This window comes from Crocodylus porosus, unplaced genomic scaffold (genome assembly GCF_001723895.1).
Source record: "Crocodylus porosus isolate Cpor-Errol unplaced genomic scaffold, CroPor_comp1, whole genome shotgun sequence".
Classification (NCBI taxonomy): domain Eukaryota; kingdom Metazoa; phylum Chordata; order Crocodylia; family Crocodylidae; genus Crocodylus; species Crocodylus porosus.
Window position 1 is genome coordinate 223697792 of NW_017728886.1, and position 24662 is coordinate 223722453.

General features: G+C 40.6%; 1 protein-coding gene across 2 annotated transcripts in view; it reads left to right on the forward strand.

Annotated features, from left to right (window-relative positions):
* The window catches only part of LRRCC1 (leucine rich repeat and coiled-coil centrosomal protein 1), a 52842-nt gene extending 31152 nt beyond the window's left edge, over window positions 1–21690 (forward strand). The window contains exons 9-19 of one of the 2 annotated variants that reach the window (XM_019549908.1): window positions 253–401; window positions 1442–1646; window positions 2325–2464; window positions 8066–8267; window positions 10156–10341; window positions 11445–11619; window positions 13532–13695; window positions 14947–15155; window positions 16892–17029; window positions 18398–18533; window positions 21315–21690. In XM_019549908.1, the coding sequence (XP_019405453.1) occupies window positions 253–401; window positions 1442–1646; window positions 2325–2464; window positions 8066–8267; window positions 10156–10341; window positions 11445–11619; window positions 13532–13695; window positions 14947–15155; window positions 16892–17029; window positions 18398–18533; window positions 21315–21437 (1827 nt within the window). In that variant the 3' untranslated portion in view covers window positions 21438–21690. Of the gene's footprint in view, window positions 1–252; window positions 402–1441; window positions 1647–2324; window positions 2465–8065; window positions 8268–10155; window positions 10342–11444; window positions 11620–13531; window positions 13696–14946; window positions 15156–16891; window positions 17030–18397; window positions 18534–21314 lie in introns of those variants that run through there. The other variant, XM_019549917.1, reaches the window with a different exon arrangement.
* Window positions 21691–24662: the final 2972 nt, after the last annotated feature.

A 24662-nucleotide genomic window follows, 5' to 3' on the forward strand; every position in this document is an offset into this window, starting at 1 on the left:
CCTGGCAGTACACCAGTGCAGGGGGAGCATGTCAAGCACCTGCTGACACTGCCAGCAGCGGCCCTGTCAGGGGGATACGTGCCCATCTGTGCCTCTCCCACGTGTTGCCTGTGCTATTCTACTTGCCCTTGTTTTGCATCAGGTCCCCAAAGATTTACACAATCTCTCTGTAAAACTATTACTGTAATTTGTTTGGCCCTTTGGTTTTCTTGAAAAATTTCAGTGTTGGAGATTTAATGTATTTTTCTTCAGGCTCTTGTTCAAGAACTGGATCAGGAGAAAGAGAGAAGGTGGAAAGCTGAACAAGCTGAAAAGAAATTGAGAGACTATGTCAAAGAACTGCAGAAACAAGCAAAAGAAGAAAAGAATGTTCAGAGTATAGCAGTGCATACTACTGATAGGTAAAAGCACAGCATTTGATAGTTTAAGAGAAATAGCATTAACTCACAAGTGCTCATTTACCTCAACAAACTTGAAAAATGTTGCATAGGTAAAGAATCCTAGGACTTGCTTTGCTGATGGATAGCAAAATTCCTACCTGCTCCTATGAAAATATATTTCTTTATTTTTTTTTCCTGGCTTCATATGGAGACTGAGGTCCCTAAGGAGCTACACAGGTTTGATTCTTTCCTCCCAGAGCAAATAACACTTCCCTACTACTTCAGAGTAAACAGTTAAAAATAGGGTCTAAGCTAGGTCTGTCTTTAGGGTTTATTGCTGGAATTTTCTTCTTCTGTTTTTGATATCTGTTCCATACTGGAATCTGAAATACTATCAAAGATCATGGGAATGTATGCTTCCATAGTTGTTTGGCTCTGGCTAGGTGCACCCTTCTGTATTATAGACGCATGTCTGTGCTTGATAGGAAATCTTCTTGGTCCTTTCTTCAGTTAGGTTATCAGTATTTGTTCTAAAATAATTTTCTATGTTTCTTTTGGCTCCAAGACCACTCCCCATCTCTAGTTAGGTTATCATTCTGGTATAAATTTGCCTAAAATACCTGTAATATTTCTGAGAGTGCCTTTTCCTTTGTTAAACCTGAAAAAAATTTGAATAAGGTATTCCATATCAATACTTTAAAAAATGATTTCCTACTATATTAATTGACAATAAGAAACTTGTTCTAAATTTCAACCAATATTAAATAGAGTAAAACATCGTTCAGACTGAAAGTAACACTTTTCAGGGCCTAGGTTGCCTTCAGGTTAATAGTTTCTTTCTTAGGCTGGAAGCACCAAAACCTGCAGACAATTGTATCTGTGTGTCTTTTTTTAATGTACAGAAGCATACTTCTACCACAGTGATCCCTGTTTAACATGCTTTGCTTAAAAAAAGCTCATTTAGATCTTTGCTGAATTCATTACAATTGTTTTGGGATAACCTATTCAATAAGTATAATTAAAAGAGGAGAAAGCACTGATGTTATTGCATTAATACTTAGGTTAAAGGAACTGATGTTGAGGGAAAGAAGTACAAAAACAAAATTGCAGGCTGATGTCCAGCAATTGAAGGATGAGATCGAAAGACTTACTAATGAGTTAAATCAGGCAAGAAATAAAGAACAACAACAACAGAAGGCCCTACAGACCTTAGAAGAAACATTATCCAAAGTGGAAACACAAAGAGTACAACACCAAGCAACAGAGGTATGTTTTTAGTATTAATTGTGGAAAGGCATCTAGAAAGTATATAATCACTAATTACCCGTTAAACATTAGTAGTCTGACTTCTTGATCATAGCATTACCATGAAATGCATATCTTATTACATGCCTGGTCTTTAAAAATTGAAGGTACTCTAATAAACCTTGATTATAAGAAACATGTACTTAGTCATTTCTTGACACTGAGACATCTGATTTCATAACAGTATGTACACTAATGATGGTACTTGCCGATTACTAGAAAACATGGGCTTTATGTCCCTGCTCCTCGTCCCCCCCACCTTCCCCAATAATTAGTTTTCTAAGCACATCAAATCTAGAAAATACAAAACAAAATCAGTACACATGGGAAAGTGTCATTGGATTTTATTCTTTTCCCTTCTATAAAGTAGGACACATGCTCTGGATTTGAAAATCCAGATGCACACAAATCCCCAAATGGTAGCATTTTACGGAGAAATCTTTCTCTGCATTGGCCTGGATAATGATAAAAATCATGTTTTTTTTTAATGAAAATACTCAAACAATCCTTGTGTTTTCCCCAGAGGGAACAAATATACAACTTTGAACAAGGCTATTATTGTAGTTGTTAGTCTTATCCTAATCCAAACCTTGAGGAGTAAACACCATTTTTAAGAATTGTTCTTCTGATCTTGCCTAGATGAAGCGGATTCAGGAGATAGAACTTAAAGCTTCAGCAAATGAGAGAGAAGTACAGTTACTTCGCATAGCTCTCCGACAACAAAAAGAAAAGGTGCAACAATCACATGAGCTTCTTTCATTAAGAGAGCAAGAGCACAGGTAAGTTCCTGTACAATATTCCTGTTTATATCTGATACTGCAAAACCTAGAGAAGTTTTATTTGTTTGACAGTGTTCTTTGACAGTTGGAATGTGAGCCAAATTACTCATGAAAAGGAACAGGAATGTTTTGAAAAGACTGCACTCTTGTTAAAATTGCATGTGTTCTAACCTTGTCTCCCCATCAGCTCCAAACTAGGGCTACATACAGGCATTACGTTTCTACTGAGAAAATTGCCACCGTCTCGATAGAAGCCACAAGCATACAAGCGTTCATCAGGTTTCTTCTGCAGGAAAAATCCCTCCTGTGGAAGACAGATCTTTTTGTTTCAGTGATGGAGTTCTCTCCTGCAGAAGTGTTTCTGCCACAGGAAAAAGTGCCTGTATGCTTCCCTGATTCTCAACTCTTCCTGGGGACTGGGAGAAGTTGAGTGGAGGGGAAATGCTGTCTGCTATCCTGAAACCAAGATCACCCCAGTCTGGGAAAGATGCAGGAAGCAGCTGCTGTTTGTCGCTTGTGTCCCAGCAGGACTTAAGCAGAAGTGAAAGGCTTTGTAACAAGACAGTCTGTCCCTTAAAGAGGAAACTGAGCCCAGTTTAAGAAACCTAGGTGTGGGACATTTGCATAATGAGGGAGTGTCCCACTGGGATCTTAAAACACCAGAGAAAGCAGATAGGCAGCAAACTGAGGGAGAAGTTTGCAAAAAGGGAGGAAACAGCTTGCGAGCTAAACCACTTGCTGCATGGAGGGACCAGGTCACTGTGCTAGAGCCACAACAAAAGGAGTTTGATCCCCTCCCAGTATCTGGGACAGGACAACAGGATTGTGTTTTGTTTCTTTAAAACATTGTTTTATTTAGGCAGACAGGTTGAGGAGCTCTTCAGGGAGCAAAACCCGCCTGCAGGAGCCAGCCACCTAGACAACCCCCTTACAGCCTCTAAAGAGTTACTCTGGTCTGGGAGCAACCACTGTTACTCTCTGCCTCTTCCCCAAATCGGGTACTGCCTGGTTTGAGGAGCATGCTGGGGCTTTGCTTTGGTAGTGCCTCTGCTCTGCTCCTGGAGACTGGGAAGTTGCTCCCCAACCATTTCCCAGATCCTAGTGTGGCAAAGGCATGACAAGTCTTTCTGCAGCTCCAGTCCCATTGGGCACTGGGAAGAGTGAAGCAGCCAGTGCTCCCCACACCTTTCCCAGACCAGGATTACCCTAGTCTTGGAAAGGTGCAGAGAGCAGGAAAAGGGAGCAGCTACCAGCTGAACACCTATACACTCCCTCTCCTGCCTGGAAAATGTTAATCATTGCTAGCAATGAATGCCTGTTTGTGACCTATGTGTTAAGAGTGAAATGTCTTGCCACAACTCTTTCACCCTTTAGAGTAGATGAATTTAGTTTGGTTGATGTATTTTATAAGTCTAGGACTTGCATTATTCAATATATTCAGCACATTTGAATAAAAGTACCTGATATTCCTTCCTTGAATGAAAGTGTATTAAAATGTAAAGTGTATGAGTTATATAAACTATATTTCATCCTGCAAAATATATAAAAAGTTAGCCAACATCCTACAGCATCATACTTCAAGATAAACTCTAACAGAAATGGGATTTTTTGACGGTTGTATTTGGGTAAGCTTTTGAGGGAACCTACATTTTAAAGCAGTGATTTATGTTGATATTTTTTTCAGATTAATTTTGCAGCTACATCAGAAAACTGAATTATGATTTGGTTATGTGGTTACTGATTGCTCATCAGTAATCTTGAATGGTTCACTTTTAGCCCTGAAATTGATTATAGTTGGTATTTTGGAGGAATGACTGCTGGATGACCGTGTCATAGCCAACTCCTTCTCTTCAGCAGTTAAGGATTGACCCTGGTACCGAGTATTGAGAATATTGGCAAGAAAATGAGCTGGAGAATAGTGCTTGATCCATTTGGTTTTTTAATGCCTGTAATTTAACCCTGTCATTGAGTATTTCTCTTTTCAAAGTCTCATTTAGTTCCTTCCAAATTTCAACAGCATCAGCAATAAAACAGTGACTTCCCTGCACTTTGTTCAAGGCTACAGAAATAAGCTTCACAGTATTCAGCATACATTCCACATTTCTTTTTAAGCCAAAGTTCTCAACATTGAGCATGACAATTCCATCTATTTTGTCACAGTTTTGTTCATAAATTGTCATCAGATTAGGTCAGTTCTCAATATATTGCTCAAAACAGTCTACTACTGAGTTCCATCACATATCTTAGTTTTGTTCCTCTTGCTTTCTTCAGTGCAGCTGCTGCAAAGTGAATCTTATGGAAGTATTTTGCAATTTCAACATTAGCCCTTATTTCTGGAGCACTGAAGTCTTTGGCTAAGAAGTGCATCAAATGAGCACTGCAGCCATATGTTATTTGCTTGGGGCTTTCTTCACTTCTACATTTCATCTCATCTGTGATATATTTGCAGCATTGTCTGTGATGGCTGCGTACTAGACATTTGGATTTTTTCAGTTTATTTTTCTTTTACTGCTGCTTGTTGTAAGTATTCTGCTGTGTGTGTATTTCCTGATTGTATCAATTGTTTCTGTAGAGTAGACAGTCAGTCCCTTCTGTTGTCACACAAGCACATATTACTGGGTCATTGTGAACATTGCTTCACTTATCAAGACTCAAGTTAACAATTTTCCCCTCTAGTGTTTTTGCACACTGTTCAGTTTCTTTCTTGTATACTTTATCCAACAATTTGCCTGCTATATCTGCTCTTTTTGGTGGAATGTATCCTGGTTGTAATGACTAAACCATGTCAATGAAGTGGGTGTTCTCAATCATACAGAAAGGAGAGTTTGTTGCATAAACAAACCGAGCAATTTTTTTATCAATTACCTCTTGCTGTAATAAACTGGTTCTTATTACAAACTTATCTATGGCTGTTTCTGAATGATGGAGATTTTTTTTTCTTTCTGCAACAGTGATATATTAAGTGACATTTGACTGGTATCATTAGCAAATAACTCTGAAAGTGTAGGCAGTGGTGATGATGTTGAAGATGTATAGTCAGAATCCTGTATGTCAAGGATGGATTCTCCTGAACAAAAGAAGTCAGTGCAGTCACTACAGTACTGCTCATTTAGTATGCTTATTGCACTCAATACTACTTTAGAAGTGACACTGTAAAAAGACAATCTGCCAATTTCAGCCATTAATTTATATCACAACTGCATTAAAATATGAAAGTTCCATAAAGTAACAACTATATTTTTGCTCAAACATTTTTATGAGAATTTAGGTAGTCCAGAAGTCTCCCTAAAAGATATGGATAGGGAAGACAGGCAGCCTTTAAGAAAGAAGTATGAAATAAGAAAGTTTACTAACCTGGAGATCCTGCATGTGCAGACATGTTCCATTCATCTTCGAAGCAGCTTCCTCTTAAGAAGGAGGACTTCTCATGATGTTTCATTCTGGCAACTAGGCCTTGCATTTCTTTGTTGTACTGTTTGCATTTTTGACACACATGTGTCTTACCCACAGGTTGAGGAACTTCGTTAAAATATTGCCAAAAAGGATCTCTCTTACAGCCTGGCAAGCCTGCTGCCATGATGCGTTTTCTCTTCTACCATACCATTCCCTCACTAGATTGCAAATCGGTAGAGAGACTATACTCAGAAACTTATCCCTCAAGACTTCTGGAATATTCTACTCAAAATGTTTCTTTCTTATTTCTACTGCCCCCCCTCCTTGCATTTATCTCCAGACTCTTCATCCTTGCCCAAATCTATTCCACCCCCAACAATTCTCTATTCATTTAACTACTTGAAACTGCACGTCTAGAGAGAGGTAAGGGCTTGACCTGTGTACACAAACTTGCAGAGAGACAATAGGGCTGATGGGTAGGTAATCAGCAAGGATCCTGGTTTTCTTTGTTTAATAATCACAAATTCTCTGATGAAAACAGGTTTTTCTGATTAAAAAACCCAAAGTACATGTTTTTCCATGATTAAAATGAAACACCACTATTTCTATAGGCATCATTTGAATACAATGTTTTATTCATAAGTTTACAGTATTAAAGCATGTCAGAACCCTACCAGTGCCTCAATCACTATAATAAGATTGTGCCCGTCTCCGCTTGATGATTTGATCCCATGCCACCTTTGCTTGGGCAGCTGGTCTTGCTCACCAAGGAACCTCATGTAGACCCCATAGGGTTCCTCTGTTACCTTTGGGGTATCCCCCAAACTCACCTGCCATGATTTAAGATGGTCCTTCAGTGAAGGAGGTCCCCTCTGAGGATGCCTCCAGAGTTGTCATGTGTCCTGGCGGATGTTCACGAGGCTCCAGCCTCCCCTACACCCTGGCCACATGCCAACCTACAAGACAAGCCTCAGGATCTTTTACGGCTAGCCCTGTTGATGTCTTCCTCGGTTCCCACATGTCCTCTCTCGTGGACGGGTGCCTTGGACTCTGGCCAGACCCGGAGAGTCTGGTGACACTCTGCCTTCAGAGTTGTCCCTCTCGATGCCCTGCACATTCTACGACGGATGCTGTCAGTCGTCACCACGTTCTCACATGGTCTTTCATCTCCAGATGGGGTCTCTAATTCCCCAAACCTGGTGTGGTGTATTAGTCTAACCTGCTCTAGGCAGGCAACTAAAATAGATCAGACTAAGAAACAAAAACGTAGCGCACTCACCATCAGAAAACTCCGTGCAGGAACATCCCAATATGACAGAAAAAGGAATTAAAGGCAAGACCGCAAAAGGAATGAGAGAAAGAGAAGGAAAAAAAAGAGAAAGAGAAGAAAAAAAAAAGAAGAGGAGCAACCGTGGGGAGAGTCCCGTGCCCCCTTTGCCCCATTGCCCCTCGACTAATGTGTCCCCTGGGTCGGGACCCATGCCTTCACCCTAGCTGGGATTTCTCTTATCTTCTCCGGGATCCACCTCTGCATCCACCACCTCCGGCAGGAGCTCCCTCACTGGCTCTTGCCATCGCCACTGCCGGTATCCCTGCCAGCTCCTCTGATCCCCTCCAGTCTTCCTCAGCGCGCAGATCTCCCGCAGCTGCCACTGCCAGCTGCAGCAGCTGGACATTCTCCACCTTAGCGGTTCCCCGCCACTCCTCCGGCACTTGGCGTCCTCTTTCCTGCGCTCAGAGCCAGTTTTTATCTTTGCCAGGTGACATCACCTGGCTCCAGCTGGAGATGAGCCTGAATTGGCTTCCAGCACTGCTAGCATAACATTTGGTGAAAATAGACAATATATATATATATATATTTTTTTTTTTTTGCATTATATTATATTGCAAAGCCTTAATGCTGGTATTAGTAACACCAGTATGCAAATCTGTTGCCATCTTTGCTTGCACTGGCAAATTATGGGGTGTTACAAACAAAAGAAAGAAACTTTTTTTGTTGAAATGTATAACAGATTTCCCACGCATTATTCTTGTTGGTTCTTGCAAACATGTTTGTGGCTAACAGAGCAATATTGTAAATAAATATATATTTCTTACTTTACCCTTGGCTAACTGTGTATTTAAAGATATTTTTATAGTAACTTAATGAAGTAACACTGAAAAGGGCTACATTTCTTAATTTAATGTATGTATGATTGTTAACTCCAGGAAAGAGCTGGAAAGCCGAGTTACTCTGAATGGCCCTGAATTTCAAGATGTTCTGTCAAAAGAAATGGCTAAAGAAGAAAAGAGGCATGAACAACGTGTTAAAGAATTTCAGGAGAAAATGAATGTGTTAAACCAACAGTATATGGAGTTAGAAAATGAATTTCGTTTGGCTTTAACTATTGAAGCAAAAAGGTTTAAGGAGGTAAGATTAAGAATATCTTGTAAAACAAATTCTTTATTGCCCTGGGCTACATGTGTGCTTTCCTATGGAGTAGACTAATTAGCTACGCAGTAAAGCACCACTGTCTACATGTGTGCCGGTATTAGGGTGCAGTAAACTAAATAACTCTGCTATAAAATTAACTCTGTCAGGGACATTACTGTCTTACGGTGAAGTAATTAACTGTGCTGAAACATGTATGTAGATGGGTGGAGGCTAGACTTGTGGCTGCTGCCTAGCCACACAGATCTGTAGGCTCGTGCCCCAGCCAGCCCCAATGCTGCCACCTGGAGCCTGGGGCTGTGACCCCCCATATATCCCTGCCAGCCTGGACCTGCTCTGCCCTGGCTCAAACTGCTGCTATTGTGAGCGCACGTGTAGATGTTGTGCCTGGGAGTAGTTTACTCCAGTTCAAACAGCTCCAGAGTTTATTTCTTCCCCTTAATTTCACATGTAGATGCAGCCCCAGAGGAACACAAAAGTCATGCTTCTATCAAGCTTTTCTTTGTTAAAAAAAAATTATTTTTCTTTATGCTTTTCCTTTCAACATATTTATCTAACTAATCATTTGAATCTTAACATAGCAGTTAGCCTTATTCAGGATGGATCAGTTTTACTTGTGCTTTAAATCACTAATGTGTAACCCTTTATTGTATAGAATCTTTGGTTTTATCTTGTTTCTTATTTTTTAATTTATTTTTATAAGAAAAATTGATTTATCATTTATTGGGAACCATAAAAACACATTGATTTGCAAATAAATGTAACTATTGCACAAAGGTTGGCACTTTCTGCTAACCAGGAGGATTGTTATTATCTATACATATTTAAAATGCATTTATTCAGATTGAGTACTTGATGACTTTTTATGTTAGAAAATTGTGAATAATGTATTTTTGTGTACATGTTAATTTTTTATTCATGATTTGTGCTAACCTGTTTCTGTGCATTCCAATTCCCATACAAGTATAGTTTTTTAGAAGTGTCTGTTATTAATTAAATAAAGGTACCTTAAATATGCTGGAGACATAAGAACAAACTTGAGTATATAAACATATTTTGCATTTTTAAATTGATTTCATAAATGAAATATGTACCATCACTAATTAATGAATTATAACTATTCTAGTCAACACATTCTTCTAGCTTTAGAATGGATAGATCTTGTCCTGTTGTATACCACTCATAAGGGAGGGAGGAGTGGGTACTATTGTCTACGTTTTCAACTACCCAAGTCCTCAATTTTCAGTAAACTAGTCCTTGAACTGAAGTGATCAAATAATTGAAAGTTTTTCTGTATTTGTAGTCCAGATCTGGGTAATGCTCCAGTAAATGTTGGTTCTTGGTGCCTGTCAGTCCTTTTATTTAAATTTTAGGCAGCAAATGGGTACTGCTTGATGTTATTTTGTTAAGTAATTTAAATTATTCTAATAGATTATCATACGATAGACAACAGCCTAAACTATTTAAGTTTGTTTTTTAAACCAATACAATTGCACACATTTAAATAATTTTTTTAAATCTATATTTATCCAAACTAGCCTTAACTAGTTTAACTCTGGAGTTCTTATTTCAACATTTTCATTTGGTTAGTGTGACTTAGAGCCATGCATTCATACTTTGACAAAGGGAAAACTAACTTCAGGTATAATAATTTTTTATTAAGAATAGATGGTATTGATATCACTTGTTTACTACTAAATTAGATTCTCTTCTGCCTCACAAATATATGTGTGTGTGTGTGTATGTGTATATGTATATGTATGTGTGTGTGTATGGACTAATCTTTTTATTGTTTTTATTTTCTTCATAAGGTTAATTTTTATTTTACATGTGTTTTATTACTTTGTTTTATCTTACACAAATATAGGTTAAGGAAAGCTTTGAGAATGTTGCTGCTGAGCTAGCAGAATATAAGCAGGTCCTTTTTCAGTCTCAGCAAAAGGAAAAGCAGTCAGCTACTCTGATTCAAGAGCTAACATCCATGGTTAAAGAACAGAAAGCAAGAATTACACAAGTCGTTCAATCAAAACAAGAAATAGTAGGAAATCTAAAGGTATCTGTTTAGAAACATTCTAACTGTCATTGTACGTTTTGTGTAGATAAAAAATTGTAACACTAAAAAATTCCCAAGGAAAATATTTTGATTTAAGTTAAAGACATGCTTTATCACTTTTGGGGTCAGTATTAATGTCCATAGCAACCTCCGTTTTCATATTTTACTCCTGAGACACTTTCAGGCTTCTGAATTCCACAGTAACCAAAATCAAGATTGTCATTTATTTCTTCATAAGTTTGTATTAGTAATTTGCACTGAACTATTAGAAACTAGATATCGCTAAGCACTTAATATTATCTGTAAAAATTATTTATATGCCTGTAAACTCAGACAGGCAACAGTATTTTAGCTGCAGAACAGTTATTGTAAATAATAACCATACATAAATTATGTTTAAACATTGTAGCCATATTATAATCACAGTAGTTCTGGGAATATATAAATTAATATAATTATGGTGAATTTCTAATGAATCCAAAGTGACTGCATAGCATAAAAATATTAACTACTATGTAGCACAGTTTTTCTACTATATTATTTTGTTTAGGCTACAGAATTCTAATCGCCATAAATACATATTAAAACATTAGGAATAAATGATTGCTTCCCAACTTTTGTAACTGTTAAATGAGACACAGTCCAACTGTTATGGACTTTCTTATCTTTTACCGAAAGGCCACTGGAAAATATCCATATGAATAAAATGTGAAAATCCTGTTCTGTATTACTGGTAAAATATGCCCATTTTTATCAGGAAAAAACCTTGAGCGTAAACAACATTTTCAGTTAAAACTGAAAAACTACCTCAATATAATAATGATGGCGGGGTAAAGTTGGGCACCAGCCCCAAGCACCAATTTGGAGGGAGTGCCAGAATAGCAGCCCTCAGGGAGCCTGCACCACAGTTGCAGCAGCTTCGCACCCCACCTTCCCACCAGTCTCCTATCCACGGCACTAAAAATATCATGTATATGTCTGGATTAGCTGAATTGAATACATGTAAATACTAATTTCCTAGTAAAGTGTTTTGTAATTAATTCCTGAATATTTGTCTTATATAATGTAACTAACTACACATTCTGTTGTTATTTTATGCGTAGAATAGAATCCAGACATTTGAGGCTTTGGCTGAAGAGGACAAACATAAGTCTGTTCAAATTGAACTCTTGAAACAGGAAAAATCAAAACTTAGTTCTCAACTGACAGCCCAGGAATCTGTAATTGATGGATTAAGAATGGAAAGGAAAATATGGGGACAAGAGTTGGCACAGCAAGGTAAAATTCAATGTCTTTGTGTTGTGCTGTAACAGGTCATAGATAAAGATCAATTAAATAGATCTGTTTCACTTGAATGTCCTCACTGACCAATCAGTACTCTGGGGTCCCACTGAGCTGAGAAATATTTAAGCATAATGTCCTGATATTTTATTCAGCACAGAAGAGGATTTGTGATATTAAAAAGTAGTAATTGAGCGGCTGCTACATGGGTAAATACTTGAGAGTAGTCTTTTTTCCTTTAAATGTTTGTTTATATGTGTGTTCCACTGAATATAAATGCACCTCATGTTTGAGCTTGAAGACTTTTGACTAGTTGTACCATCACAGTATGCATGCTGTGGTAGTAGTGCTTTCAGCTAACTGAATAAAGGGGTATACATAGCTCTCCTTCTCCATTTCATCTCCATCATCATCTCGAGAGAGCTTTTTTCTGCTCTTTTCAATAGCCTATATTGGGACTGGGTTCCTGCTTATTGGCATTACCAAAATCACTTGTAGCATCCACCTGACACCAAAGCTGTGAATGCCTCCTTTGCATTCACTGTTTCCTGCCATCCCTTTTCTATGAATTCTTAAAATATCTTAATACAAGTTGCAGTGGGAAAAAAAAGCAATAGCAGTATCACTGCTCTTATTTGATATTATCCAGTGGTGGAGAAGACTTGGTACAATATTGGAGCCAAAGCAAGAACTTGAGTAGAACCCAGAGCAGCAGTGGCCAACCTGTGGCTGATGTGCCACAAGGGAAACCCTGACCCTCCCTGAGTGCTGCTCTGATCTCTGTCCTGCTTGATGCGTTTGTGCCTTCGGGCACTGGAATGGAAGTATGGGTGCTAAAACCTCCGCCTGTAGTGGAGTAGAGCAGGGGTCAAATGCTGCTGTCAGAGTTGTCACTTCCTCAGGCGTCAGGTTAACTCTTCCCTGACCCAACAACCACTGCAGTTTTAAATGAAGATTGAGGATCCAAAGCCCTGAATTTGGCAGTGGCTACAGGGTCAGGGAACAGTTAACCTGGTTTTTGGTGGTGACCGCTTCCCTCACTTTACTCCACATGGTCCATCCCAAAAGTTGGAGCTCCCCTGCCTCCATTCTGGTGGGGGGTTTTTACTGAGTGCCCAGAGCTTATGTGCCACAAGCAACAACTACCTGTGCCACTTTTGCCACACATGCTTGTGGGCTGGCCAACCCTGACCTAGAGGAATGGTGCTTAAAGGACGCTCGTAAAAACAAACACTATCACTATCACTTACAGAATGTCTAGAGATGGTACTCTCAAGGAATGCCCCATAGGTATCTTGCTTTCATTGCATAGAATAAATCCAGCGTTTCCCATATTAAAACAACTTTAATCCTATGGCCAGAATAGAGCAGGCAGGGAAGGACCAGAAATGGTCCTCTAATGCTCCTGTTCTGAGCAATATACATTTCTTCAGGCATGATCGAAGTACAGGTCAAAGTGCAGTCATCTTTATTTTATTTTAGCCACATTGCATAATGTCTGTTTTCAATCTTGTGACCTCCAAAGTGAAAATCACAGAAGCAGGCGTCCTTGAACATGACTAATATTGAATCAAAATTATATTTTCTTTTGACATCTTTCTTGTTCTATTTCATGTAACTTTGTGTATATAGATTTGTACACATTTAGCTCCATTTTGTGGGCTCTTTAATATTGCTTAGCGCTCTAAGCATTATTTTTAATACATATTATAAGAGTAAAAAAGATTAGACAACTGTGTAATATTTTTAAACTACAACTATTACAAAATATTACTTAATTACAATTAAATACTTGCATCTTGTTCTATGTGGGTCTCGGGCCTGCTTCCAAGAAATGTTAGGTTTTCTAAGCTTCATTTGAAAATTATTTCAAGATATGCAGTTCTGTAATGCTGATACTTGTATCCAGGAGCTTCTCTTGCCCAAGACCGTGGAAAACTGGAAGCAAAAATTGAAGTTTTAACTAACGAGATTGAGGGCTTGAGGAAAAAAAATGAACGTGACAGTGACGCTTTAAAAATTAAGACCAAAATAATTGAAGATCAGACAGAAACAATTAGGAAATTAAAAGAGGTAAGTGGTGTATATATGTATGAGCATAAAGAAGGTAGATAAAAGACTCTTAAATGGGAGTCATGATTTAAGTAAAAGCTAGAGAGTGGTGCTATTCCTGTCTACGGGCTGATCACTATTGTTAAAGTCATTGACAACAATTTCACTTGAAGCAGTAAGTAGCAGGCTTGATCTGAAATAATAAGTAGAATTTAAGGGAATTCTGTTGAAGCACAACATAGTGTAGTTGTAGATGATCTAATTGGCTTTCAATTTTGCATTCAAGTGTAATTTTTTATTTTGTTACTCAGGAGTGAATATTTACCCACAACTAAATGGATGTTTGCATATTTACATAGGGTTCATGTTTTGATGAAAGCTGTAAATATACTAGTATTACATGGGGCTCAAATATTTAGCTCACTTGAAAGCAAAATTCACAATTTATAAATGAGAGTTTTGTCTAAAATTAAATATGCTAGAATCATAAGGTTAAAAGAGATCTTGAAGGTCATTTAGTCCAACCCTTCACAGGCTGTGTCTGCACAAGATACCTGACTGCACAGTAGGCTAATCTACTGAGCAGTAAAGCATCACCAAGTAACCTTGCTCATAAGTCGCTGCATAGCATTGGTGACACGTAGGGGGTGCACGTGCTCTAGTGTAAACTCATTGCCTTGTGTCCTTTAATAGCATGAGAGAACAAATATTCTCTGTCCTCTTTGGTAACTAATAATAATAAATTATCCTTGATATATATTGTCTGTTAAGTTAAAGTAGCAGAGTTTAAACTTGTTAATATTGAGCTTTTATTACAATCTTTCAGAGATTGTAACTGATTTATTAATCTGGTTCAGGGGTGCTCAACCTCTGGGCCACAGGCCAAACGTGGCCTGTGGAGCCTTGGGATCCAGCTCCCAGGGTTCCCCACAGTACTGCCACTCCTCCTCACTGCCGAAATCCCAAACCCCACAGGGCAGGTCAGAGCTGTGCTATGACCCTTCCCCCACCAGGGTTAGATGGAAGTCAGGTCACCCCCCTTTCTTTGACAGCTAGTGGTCTAGTTAAAATTGCTTCTTAAACAAAGCCAACTATAAAGTTGTGAATTTAAATAATTGACTCTTATTTGAAAGAACACAATTGGGTGCCTTAATCAGTTAGTGCTTTTTTATGGGTGGCTTTTTTAATGAATAAGTCATTTAAGTAACAACATAATTACAAGACTGTTTTATATTGAAAAAATAAATATATATTGTCTTTAAATCTTTAAAGCGTTTGCAGGAAAGAGATGAACAGATCAGAACACAGCGTCAAGAAAATGCTGAAATCCAAAAGACTTTTCAGGTACAATTGGATGAAAGAGCTGCACAATTGGAAGAACTACTGGAAAAATTAGACAGGCAAAATGAAAGAAAAGAGGAATTAAAGCAACTGCTAGAAGAAAAAGAAGTAGAACTTGAAGATGTTAGGAAAATGTACAGGTGCTGTATGGAATTAAGAATGTAATGAAATATTGTGCAATATATTAAAAATTAATGTAAGTAGAGGTGCACCGATACATCGGTCCCATATCGAATTGTCACGATATAAGGAAAATTGACAGTATTGTCAATCAGCTTTTTCAACTGATATGGCTGATAATGTCACCACTAAATGCCCACACAGCTGCAGCGCAGTACACAGGCAGCCAGGAGCACAGCCCAGCACCGTGGCAACAGCTGGGTCTGGCTGGTAAATCTTCTGTGTGGGAAGGGGCATGGGAAGGGACAGTTTGAGGCCCCAGTGGTGAGGGATGGAGTGGGCCTGGGTAGGAGCAGGCACTGCACAGCCAGGGTGGGGCACAGGACAGAGCCATGAGCAGCTTGTCTGTCTGGGGGGCACAGGGAGGGGGTGGCGGCTCCCATTGCTGCACACACCCCAGGAAGGCATGGGGGCCACATGCCTCTCCGCCCTGGCTGTGCAGCGCCTGCCCCAGCCCCACTCCCTTCCTCACTGTGGGGGCCTCAGTCTGCCCCCCACGCCCCTTCCCTCTCCCTTTGCCCCACAACAGACTTACCAGCTGGATGCTGCTTTCCAAGCTGCCCAGCTGCATATTAGCAATCAGACAGTATCGGCCAATTTGGCTTGTTAAAAATCAGCCATGGGTATCAGCCCAAAAAATCTGTATCAGTGCACCCTTAAATTTGGGGTGAGGTGAGCATGCTAGTAGGGAGGAAAAGACTGCAGTAGGACCTGGATAGGTTACAGGGGTGGACTAGCAAAAACAGGATGTGCTTCAATACTGACAAGTGCAGGTTGCTGCACTTGAGCAGTAGTAACCAGTGGCACACTTTTATAAGATGGGAAACTCCCTTCTTGAGAGCACAGAGGCAGAAAGGGATCTTGGAGTCATTACTGACTCCAAGTTGAACATTGGCTGACAATGTGAGGTCACGGTTGGCTGGGCTAACCCGACCTCGTCATGCATCCACAGGTGCATCTCTAGCAGGGACAAGGAGGTGATCCTCCCCCTCTATGCAGCACTGGTCAGGCCACAGCTGGAGTACTGTGTCCAGTTCTGTGCGCCCCATTTCAGGAGGGACGTGGACAACATTGAGAGGGTCCAGAGGAGGGCCACACGCATGATCCGGGGACAACAGGGCAGACCCTACAATGAGAGACTGCGGGACCTGAACCTGTTCAGCCTTCACAAGAGAAGGCTGAGGGGGGACCTGGTGATAGTCTGTAAACTCACTCGGGGGACCAGAAGGGTTTGGGAGAAACCTTGTTTCCTCTAGCGCCCCCTGGCATAACAAGGAATAATAGCCATAAGTTGTTGGCGAGTAGGTATAGATTAGACATCCGTAAGAACTACTTCAGTCAGGGCGGCTAGGATCTGGAGCCAACTTCCAAGGGAAGTGGTGCTGGCTCCTACCCTGGGGGTCTTTAAGAGGAGGCTTGATGCCTACCTAGCTAGGATCATTTGAGCCCAGTTTTTTCTCCTGCCCAGGCAGGGGGTCGAACTTGAAGATCTACAAGGTCCCTTCCAACCCTACTTCTATGATTCTGTGATAAACATAAGGCTTCTTACTGGTTGGGGGGAAGTACTTGGTTAGTCTATAATTTAAAATTGGGAAAAGTGTAGACAAAATAGAAGTATTATGCCCCCATTTATTTAGAGAGAGAGATACAGTAGGGGAATCTGTACTCACTCTTACTATGTACATTTTACTTTCAGCACAATGAATAAGAAGTGGCAAGACAAAGGAGAATTATTAAGCCAGCTGGAGATACAAGTTAAACAAATGAAAGAAAACTTTGATATCAAGGAAAAGAAGCTGATTGAAGAGAGAAACAGAAGTCTTCAGACTCAGAAGTACAAACAGATCATTAGTTGTTGCTTTTGTGGGTTTGCTAAATTGATTTATATTCTACCATATAAGACTGCGAAAATTCTGGTTATACAGTACACTACGTAAAGTTATTATAGGTACTTTCTCTGGGCCCAATCTTACAAATGTTTAGGTGCACAATTAGTTCTTGTTCATGGAAGAATGGCTTACTTTTATGAAAGAAGTCGGTATTATCTGTCCCTCAACTTTTAACTGAACTTTCTGTTTATTTGAAGATTTTAAGTTTCCTTACCAATAGTGATGTGCTCTTACACCAGAGTCTATATTGAAGACGCTACCTCTCTTGTCACACTGGGCTCCTATAGACCTGAGCAGGCTCCTAGAGAACCTGCTCCGATGCATGGGAAATCCAGCACATAGGAGTAGACTTGATTAAGTCCACTGGAGCATGGAAACTGACACGTTTCATCAGCCTTCCGCGTCACGTGGATCAGCATGCTGAAAAAATGGCAACAGGGCACTTTGAAATAAAGCATGTTCAATATTCAAAGCTCCCTGCTGCTTGTTTTTCAGTGTGGGGACACTGCTACATGTGACTCATGGGCACTTTTAATTAGCGCAGCTCACTAATTAAAGTGCCCACGCTGCATCCCAGAGCATATATAAAAATGCCCATTGAGATTAAATAAAGGGACATACACTTTATAGGTATAGGAAGTCCACTTGGCACAAATTTGTTGCAAGTTTAGAATGAGTTTGCATCTCTGTATTCTTGCATTGTTTCAGTATAATTAAGGTTGTCAGCATTCAAGTTGCCTCTTAATGCCTAGTACATGCAAGGAAGTGAAATAAGTTTAGGAGGTAAGCAGAACTGAACAGTATAGCCTATTTGAGGGTGCAGATCTCCAGCTCTGTAAGTTTGCAAAGGACATGCATAAAGTGCCTAAAATAAGGTTTCTCACTGTCTGTAGTTGCACGTTCTAATTTTATAAGCAGATATCTTGGGAATGACAATGTCCACAAAGAATAAGGATCTACTATTAGTTTTTTGGGAGGGATCACCAAGGATCGTTGAGTCAAGTATGGACAACTAATATAGTTTTATCAGTAAAAGCAGATGGTTGAAAGCACCAGGGGTTAACTACCTTAGCATAGGTAAGCATGAAAGTTATTGCTTTAATCAGTGATTAAATGTGCCAACTAGGGCAATGTTGCTGTTACCAGAAATTGAGAACATATCTTCTGAAGCTAAGAATTAAAACTATTTTTTCTCTAGACTCCTGTGTTATTAAGGGCATGATAGAATGTTATATGCATGTTTAAAAATAATAGCAATATATGTAATTTCTGGGTCTCTTAAAAAGACTCTCTTTTTGTTTTTGTTTTTTTAGAGTTGCAATGGAAAAGCTTCGTTCAATGGATGATGCCTTTAGAAGACAGCTTGAATCAACACTAGCAGCTCACCAAGCAGAACTAGCGCGACTGGCAAATGAAAAGCAAAGACAAATTGAAGCAGCAAATGAAAAGGTAATATACCTTAGTAAAAGGTTATTCTGTCATAAAATCTGTAGTTTCACTCATATTAAAGCTATTACTGACACCTAAACTTAATCTTTGCCCCATAGAATCATGGAAAGTTAGAGTTGCAAGGGACCTCAGGAGGTCATCTAGTTGAACCCCCTGCTCCAAGCAGGACCATCCCCAGCTAGATCATCCCAGCCAAAAGTGCAGGACTTTGCCCTTGTCCTTGTTGAACCTCATGAGATTCCTTTGGCCCAATTCTCCAATTTGTCTAGGGTACTCTGAATCCTAGCTTTACACACCAGCGTATCTACTACTTCCTCCAGCTTGATGTCATCTGCAAATTTGCTGAGGGTGCACTGTGCTATCTTCCAGATCATTGATTAAGACATTGAACTAAACCAGCCCCTGGGGCACTCCACTTGATACCAGCTGCCAACTAGACCTCAAGCCATTGATTTAGTACTCTCTGAGCCCAATGCTCCAGTTAAATTTCTATCCACTTTGCAGTCCATTCATCCAGCCCATACTTCCTTAGCTTGCCTGTGAGAATGTTGTGGGAAACCATATCAAAAAAGCCTTGCTAAAATCAGGGTACACCACATCTTCTGGTTTCCCCATATTCACAGAGCCTGTCACCTTGTCATAGAAGGCAATCAGGTTGGTTAGGAATGACTTGCTCCTAGTGAATCTAAGATGACTGTTCCTAATCACCTTTTTCTCCACGAAGTGCTTAGAAATGGCTTTCTTAAGGATCTGCTCCATGATTTTTCCAGGGACTGAGGTGAGGCTGACCTGTTTGTAGTTCTTAAAAAGGGGCACTGTTTGCCCTTTTTCCATCATCTGGGACCTCTCCTGATAGCCATGAGTTTTCAAAGATGATGGCCAAGGCTCTGCAGTCACATCAGCCAACTTCCTCAGCACCCTCGGGTGCATCCCATCCAGCCACATGGATTTGTACACATCCAGCTTTTCTAAATAGTCCCTAACCTGTTTTCCCAGTGAGGGCTGCTCACTTCCTCCTGCTCCTGCCCGGGCCTTTTGCTTTGACTGAAGATTGATGAGAACACAACCTGAGTCCCAGATCCCCTCACCCTTGCACCCAGAGCTCCATAGTCACTTTTGATGCACTCAGGGTCTCCCCTGGCAGTATCATTGGTGCCCACATGAATGAGCAGCATGGGGTAGCAGCCAGAGGGCTGGATGAGCCTCAGTAGTCCTTCTGTAACATCTGGGCTCTGAGTAAGCAGCAGATTTCCCAAGACAGCAGGTCAGATTGGCAGATGGCTCCCTCCATCCCCTGCAGATGGGAGTTTCCAACCACCACCACCTGTCGTTTCTTGGTGGGAGTTGTCTTGGTCCTTCCCATGTTGGTGAGGCCTGGCCTGTCTTCCTCCACCAATGGAATGTGCTCCTTCCTAGCTGTTGCCAGGGCTGCATATCTGTTTTCCAGACAAACCACTGCAAGTGGAACTGAAGATCTCTGCTTGCTGCCAGAAGTCGCAAGCCTCAGCTTCCTCCCTATTGGGTGTCCATGTCCTCTCTCTTCTCCAGTGCTGCCTCTGGCATTTCTTCCTTCACCATCCCAGAGATCTCCTCCAGCATCAAATCAATGAACTCGTCATGGTGGAGGATATTTCAGAGCCTTGCCATCTCCTGTAGTTCTCTTTTCTGTTCCCTGGGAGACACCCCCAGAAGGCATCACTCACACTGCAGGCACTCCCTGACCAGGCCATCATTGGAAGAAGCCTACAAGCCGCAGTCCCCCCAGCACCAAACCTGGACCTGGGTGGAAGCCTTGATGGTGAGCTGTCCTGCCTGGACAGAAACCTCACAAGTGCAAACAGAGGCAGTGGCTCTAGCATTGCTATGTTCTCCAGCCATTTCCCTGGGTTTCTTAATCTGCCTTCTCTCTCTTACTGCTTTTCTTCTAAGTGCACCTTTCCTAGTGAACTTGCCTGGAAGCTGGCCTGTTTATTGCTCCTTTGCCCCAAGGGTTCCTTTTCCTCCTGCTTCCTTACACCAAGCAGAAAGCCTTGCCCCTCAAGAAGAGAGTGGATAGGGGGAGGCACAACTGGCCTGTATGCTGCCTGTGAACTGCTTACCCTGTTTTCATCCTCTATAATAGACTTCTTTAAAAAGACATAGTTAATAGACAAAGTCTGTCTATACATATGACCAAGTAAAGTAAAATGGCATGGTATGTAGTCATTACCCAGTGCATGGACTTCCTTATTTATCAGAGGTTAGCATAATGATGATTAGACAGTTTATCTAAGAGTGGAGTGCATCTTTTTAACTTCTATTATTCTTAGCATTTTTTTTATTGTTCATTACTGGATTATTTCTTTTCTAAGTGTGAAAACATGTTCATAATTGATAACATCCTACCTAGTTTTGCATTTGTTTTTTCATCTACCAAGGAATGAGAATTACTTGTAACATCATTGTTTAGCAAAACTTTCTACTACTGAATATATTAACAGATATAGTGTATCCATTATATAAGTATATGATATCACCTCTAGATTATTGTTCTCTGAGCCCAAAACGTTTTTATTCCATTTTTTCCTTATTTATCTTCATGAAAAGACCATAAAAATGTACCATTATATAGCCAAATAGCTGTATAATAGTTCATGTGCCTAACAAATTGCTATTTGTCAGAACTAATACTAAATGTGGGGAGGGTTTCCTCCGTTTTTTCAGTCTAAAAATAGGCCAAGATCACATCTTAGTATTCTAAAGAAGACTAAAGATTTTTGTTTACCTTTAAATATATTTCAGGTTTACCAAGTTGAAGAGGAAATGCGTCATCTTCTGCAAGAAACTGCAAATAATAAGAAGTCTACGGAAGAGAAAATAAGACGACTGACAAGTGCACTTAGTGACATTCAGCAAGGCCTTTGAAATATGTGATACCTTTCATTTGACAATCATGATCCTCTTCTTACTAAAAAAGGAATTGCAAGAAAATATATACAGCAATAGAGATAATATATTTATTTTATAATTGTTTTTAGTTTTTTATTTTTGCAGTTTTCTATAAAATGGTTATTCCTAGGGAGAATTGTTATTATGTGATTTGTATTTTGAATGTTCATGGATCAGGTTTATTAAGGATTGTACAGTATTTTCATAATAAATAATTACATCAGTTGTATCTGTGTGTAGGAATTATTTCAAAACTAAAGTATCAACCAAATGATTAAAGGTCTAGAAAAACTGGTTTATGAAAAAAGGTTGAAAAACAGCTATTTAGTTAGGAAAAGAGACAAGTAAGGTGAGATTTGTTAAAGCCTTCAAATATATGAATGGTGGTTATAAATAGGATGATGATAAATTATTCTCTGTAGAGGATAAAATGCGAAGTAATGGTCTTAAACCGTAACAAGGAAAATGTAGATAGAATAATAGGAAAAAAAAATCTTACTGTGGGAATGGTTAAGCATTGGACTAGATTACTTAATGAGGCTACAGAATTTCCATCCTGGATCTTTAAAGAGTGGGTTAGACAAGAATGGTTGAGATGGAGATGATCCTGCCTAGAGCAGGACTAGATGACCTCTGGAGGTCTCTTCCACCCCTATTTTTTCTATGTTTCTATCAAAGAAATACATGAAAACTAATCTAGAGCTAGAAAGTACTATGTAAAAGAATTCAGAAACAGGGTTTTATCCAGGATGGTAGTTTTTTCATGGTTTACAAGTCACTGTGCTATAGAATGGTTTTTCTTTGCTAGCATTTGAAATGTTCAATTACTGTATGTATTAACAGCAAATATGCAAGTACTTCGGTAGTGTTGGAGTAATGTTGTAACTGAGGGTCCAGGAGATGCACGAGATGCAAGGATTTTGTGGGCAGTATATTTTGAACTAACTGCACGACTGGGATAGATTTAGACAAGGTTTTGAATACAGTTAGTCCACAAGGTGGAGCTATTTGGTTTTAAATTACTCCCCATCTAACAGAAGAAAGCTATGTTAATCTGAAGGCAGGCAGAGAGCACTGCCCTGCCTTGTGCCTAAACCAAGAACGTGTTTCCCTTCTCCACTCTTGCCTATTCAGCAGGATTTTTTCCACACTTTCAGGATGTACTGTTGTGGAAAACATTTTGTATAGCACCAAAATCACACAGGTGACTAACTCATTTAAACCTTGAGCTTTCTGAAAATAATACAAAGAGTACACAGCCTGCACACACACCAAATTTGCCATTTAAAATCTTTAGCCAATTCAGTTTCTCTTGAGATGTTTCTTATCCCCTGTTTTATCCTTGAGTTAGCTGTGGTCCTGGTGAATTGTGTGGTGTACCGTAAGAGTTTAAATAAACCTTGTGGCACATTTAAGGAACTAAAGTCACAATTTTTTCATTTCTATGGATGTGTGTATAAGTTTTTATTTTTATACCTATCTAGACAGCAAAAATTGTTTCCCTTTTTATTTAGTCTGTTTTATAGCATTGTATTTTTAAGTTTTTACAAATGTTAGCATTACTTGTGTTGCAAAATAATGTATTTTAAGCAGCAGAAAAGTACCCATTTTTATTCCATTTTCCAAATTAATGGAAAGTGTTCTATAGGGCTTAGGTTTTATAAATACCTAAAAATGAAATTTTGCATCATCTGAGACTAGGAAAGTGTCTCTGTAAGCCTAAAACAGGCAGGGCTGAATTTTAATAGATTAAGCTGTGTGCGTGCATGCATGGTATATCCCTCCTGTTTCTTTTTTGCTTGGTTATGCAAGCATACAGGAAAGAATGTGAAAAAGCTGTTAATCTTATCACAAGCACACTGACTCTTCAAGTCCAGAACATGTTTCCTTTCACTTCCAGCAAATTCTTGGTTAAATGGCTGATGGCTTAGCTGGTGGTTCTATGGACTTAGTAACTGGGGAACTAAGTAAGCAAGAAACTTTTCCCAGTAAAGCCAGGGAATGGAACTGAACCAGCTTATTACTGTGTTTGGTTTTTTGCTGATAATCAGTTTCCATTCTTTGATTTCATAGCCTCCACCCTCACAACTCATTTGTAAGACTAAGTGCAATAATCACCAAAGTGTAAAAATAGCCAGAACACCTGAAAAGGGTCAAAACTTTCTTTCCTAGAGTCTCAGGCTTAGAAGAGATGGAGCAGTTAAGTTACAACCTAGTGACAAACCATGTTTGTATTTTAATTTTTACTTCAGTATTTTAATATTTTAGGTTTTAATCTTGAATATTAATAGTTGATAGCAGTTATCATCTATATTCAAGTTTGAGTGTTTTAGTACAAGTCTCTGGATGCTTTTGGATCTGGAAGACGTGTTCTGTAACCGACTGAAAAGTGTGTACCCTCTGAGTCAGTCCAGGCCCGCAGCTCCAGCCTGCCCCTGCCCCGCACGCCCAGGACCGGCAGAAAGGTGGCTGTTTGAAGTGCGATCTCCCGCGCCAGAGCCCGGTCCCAGCGCCCTGCCGCTGCCCGGGTTTGTCCCCGCCGCCTTTGACTTCATCCCGGGAAGCGGGTCCGGGGAAAGGGGACCCGAGCTCCGCTCCGGGGCAGTTACAGATGATGGCGCCGGCAGCCTCCCCCACCGTGACGGTGAGGCACCGCGGGCGGGAGCGCAGGACTCCGCGCCGGGAGGAGAGCGGGCCCGAGCCGCTCGCTTCTGAGCCCTGCCCTGGGCGTCTGCTCCCTCCTGCCGGCGTGGGGCCCGGCTCAGGACGGCTCGTGCCGTGTAAACAGCGGGAGAGCCCGGGGGCTCCGCTCTGACAGCGCGGCCGCGTCGCGGAAAGGAGGCAGCGCGCGTCCGTGCCTCGTGGACTCACGTGTGCCCACCGCACAAGTGGGAGGTGTAGACGCACACGGGCGAGCACGTGCATCCACGTGCGCGGGTGTGCGCTCCTATCGACCGCGTGTGCGGGCGCGCGGCCAGGCCGGGCCCGGGGGTGGCTCTGCCCAAGCGAGGGCCCGCCGCCCCTCCCCTCACCCGCGCCCCCAACAAAAAGTTGGTCTCCGGGCAACGGCGCCGCGTCACTTCCTGCCAGGCCAGGCAGGCCTCCCCGGGCCGGGCGCGTTCCGCTCGGCTGTTGTGGCCGCGGCGGCCCGGGGACACGTGGTGCCGCCGCCGGGAACCGCGCTCCGCTGCGGGCCAGCAT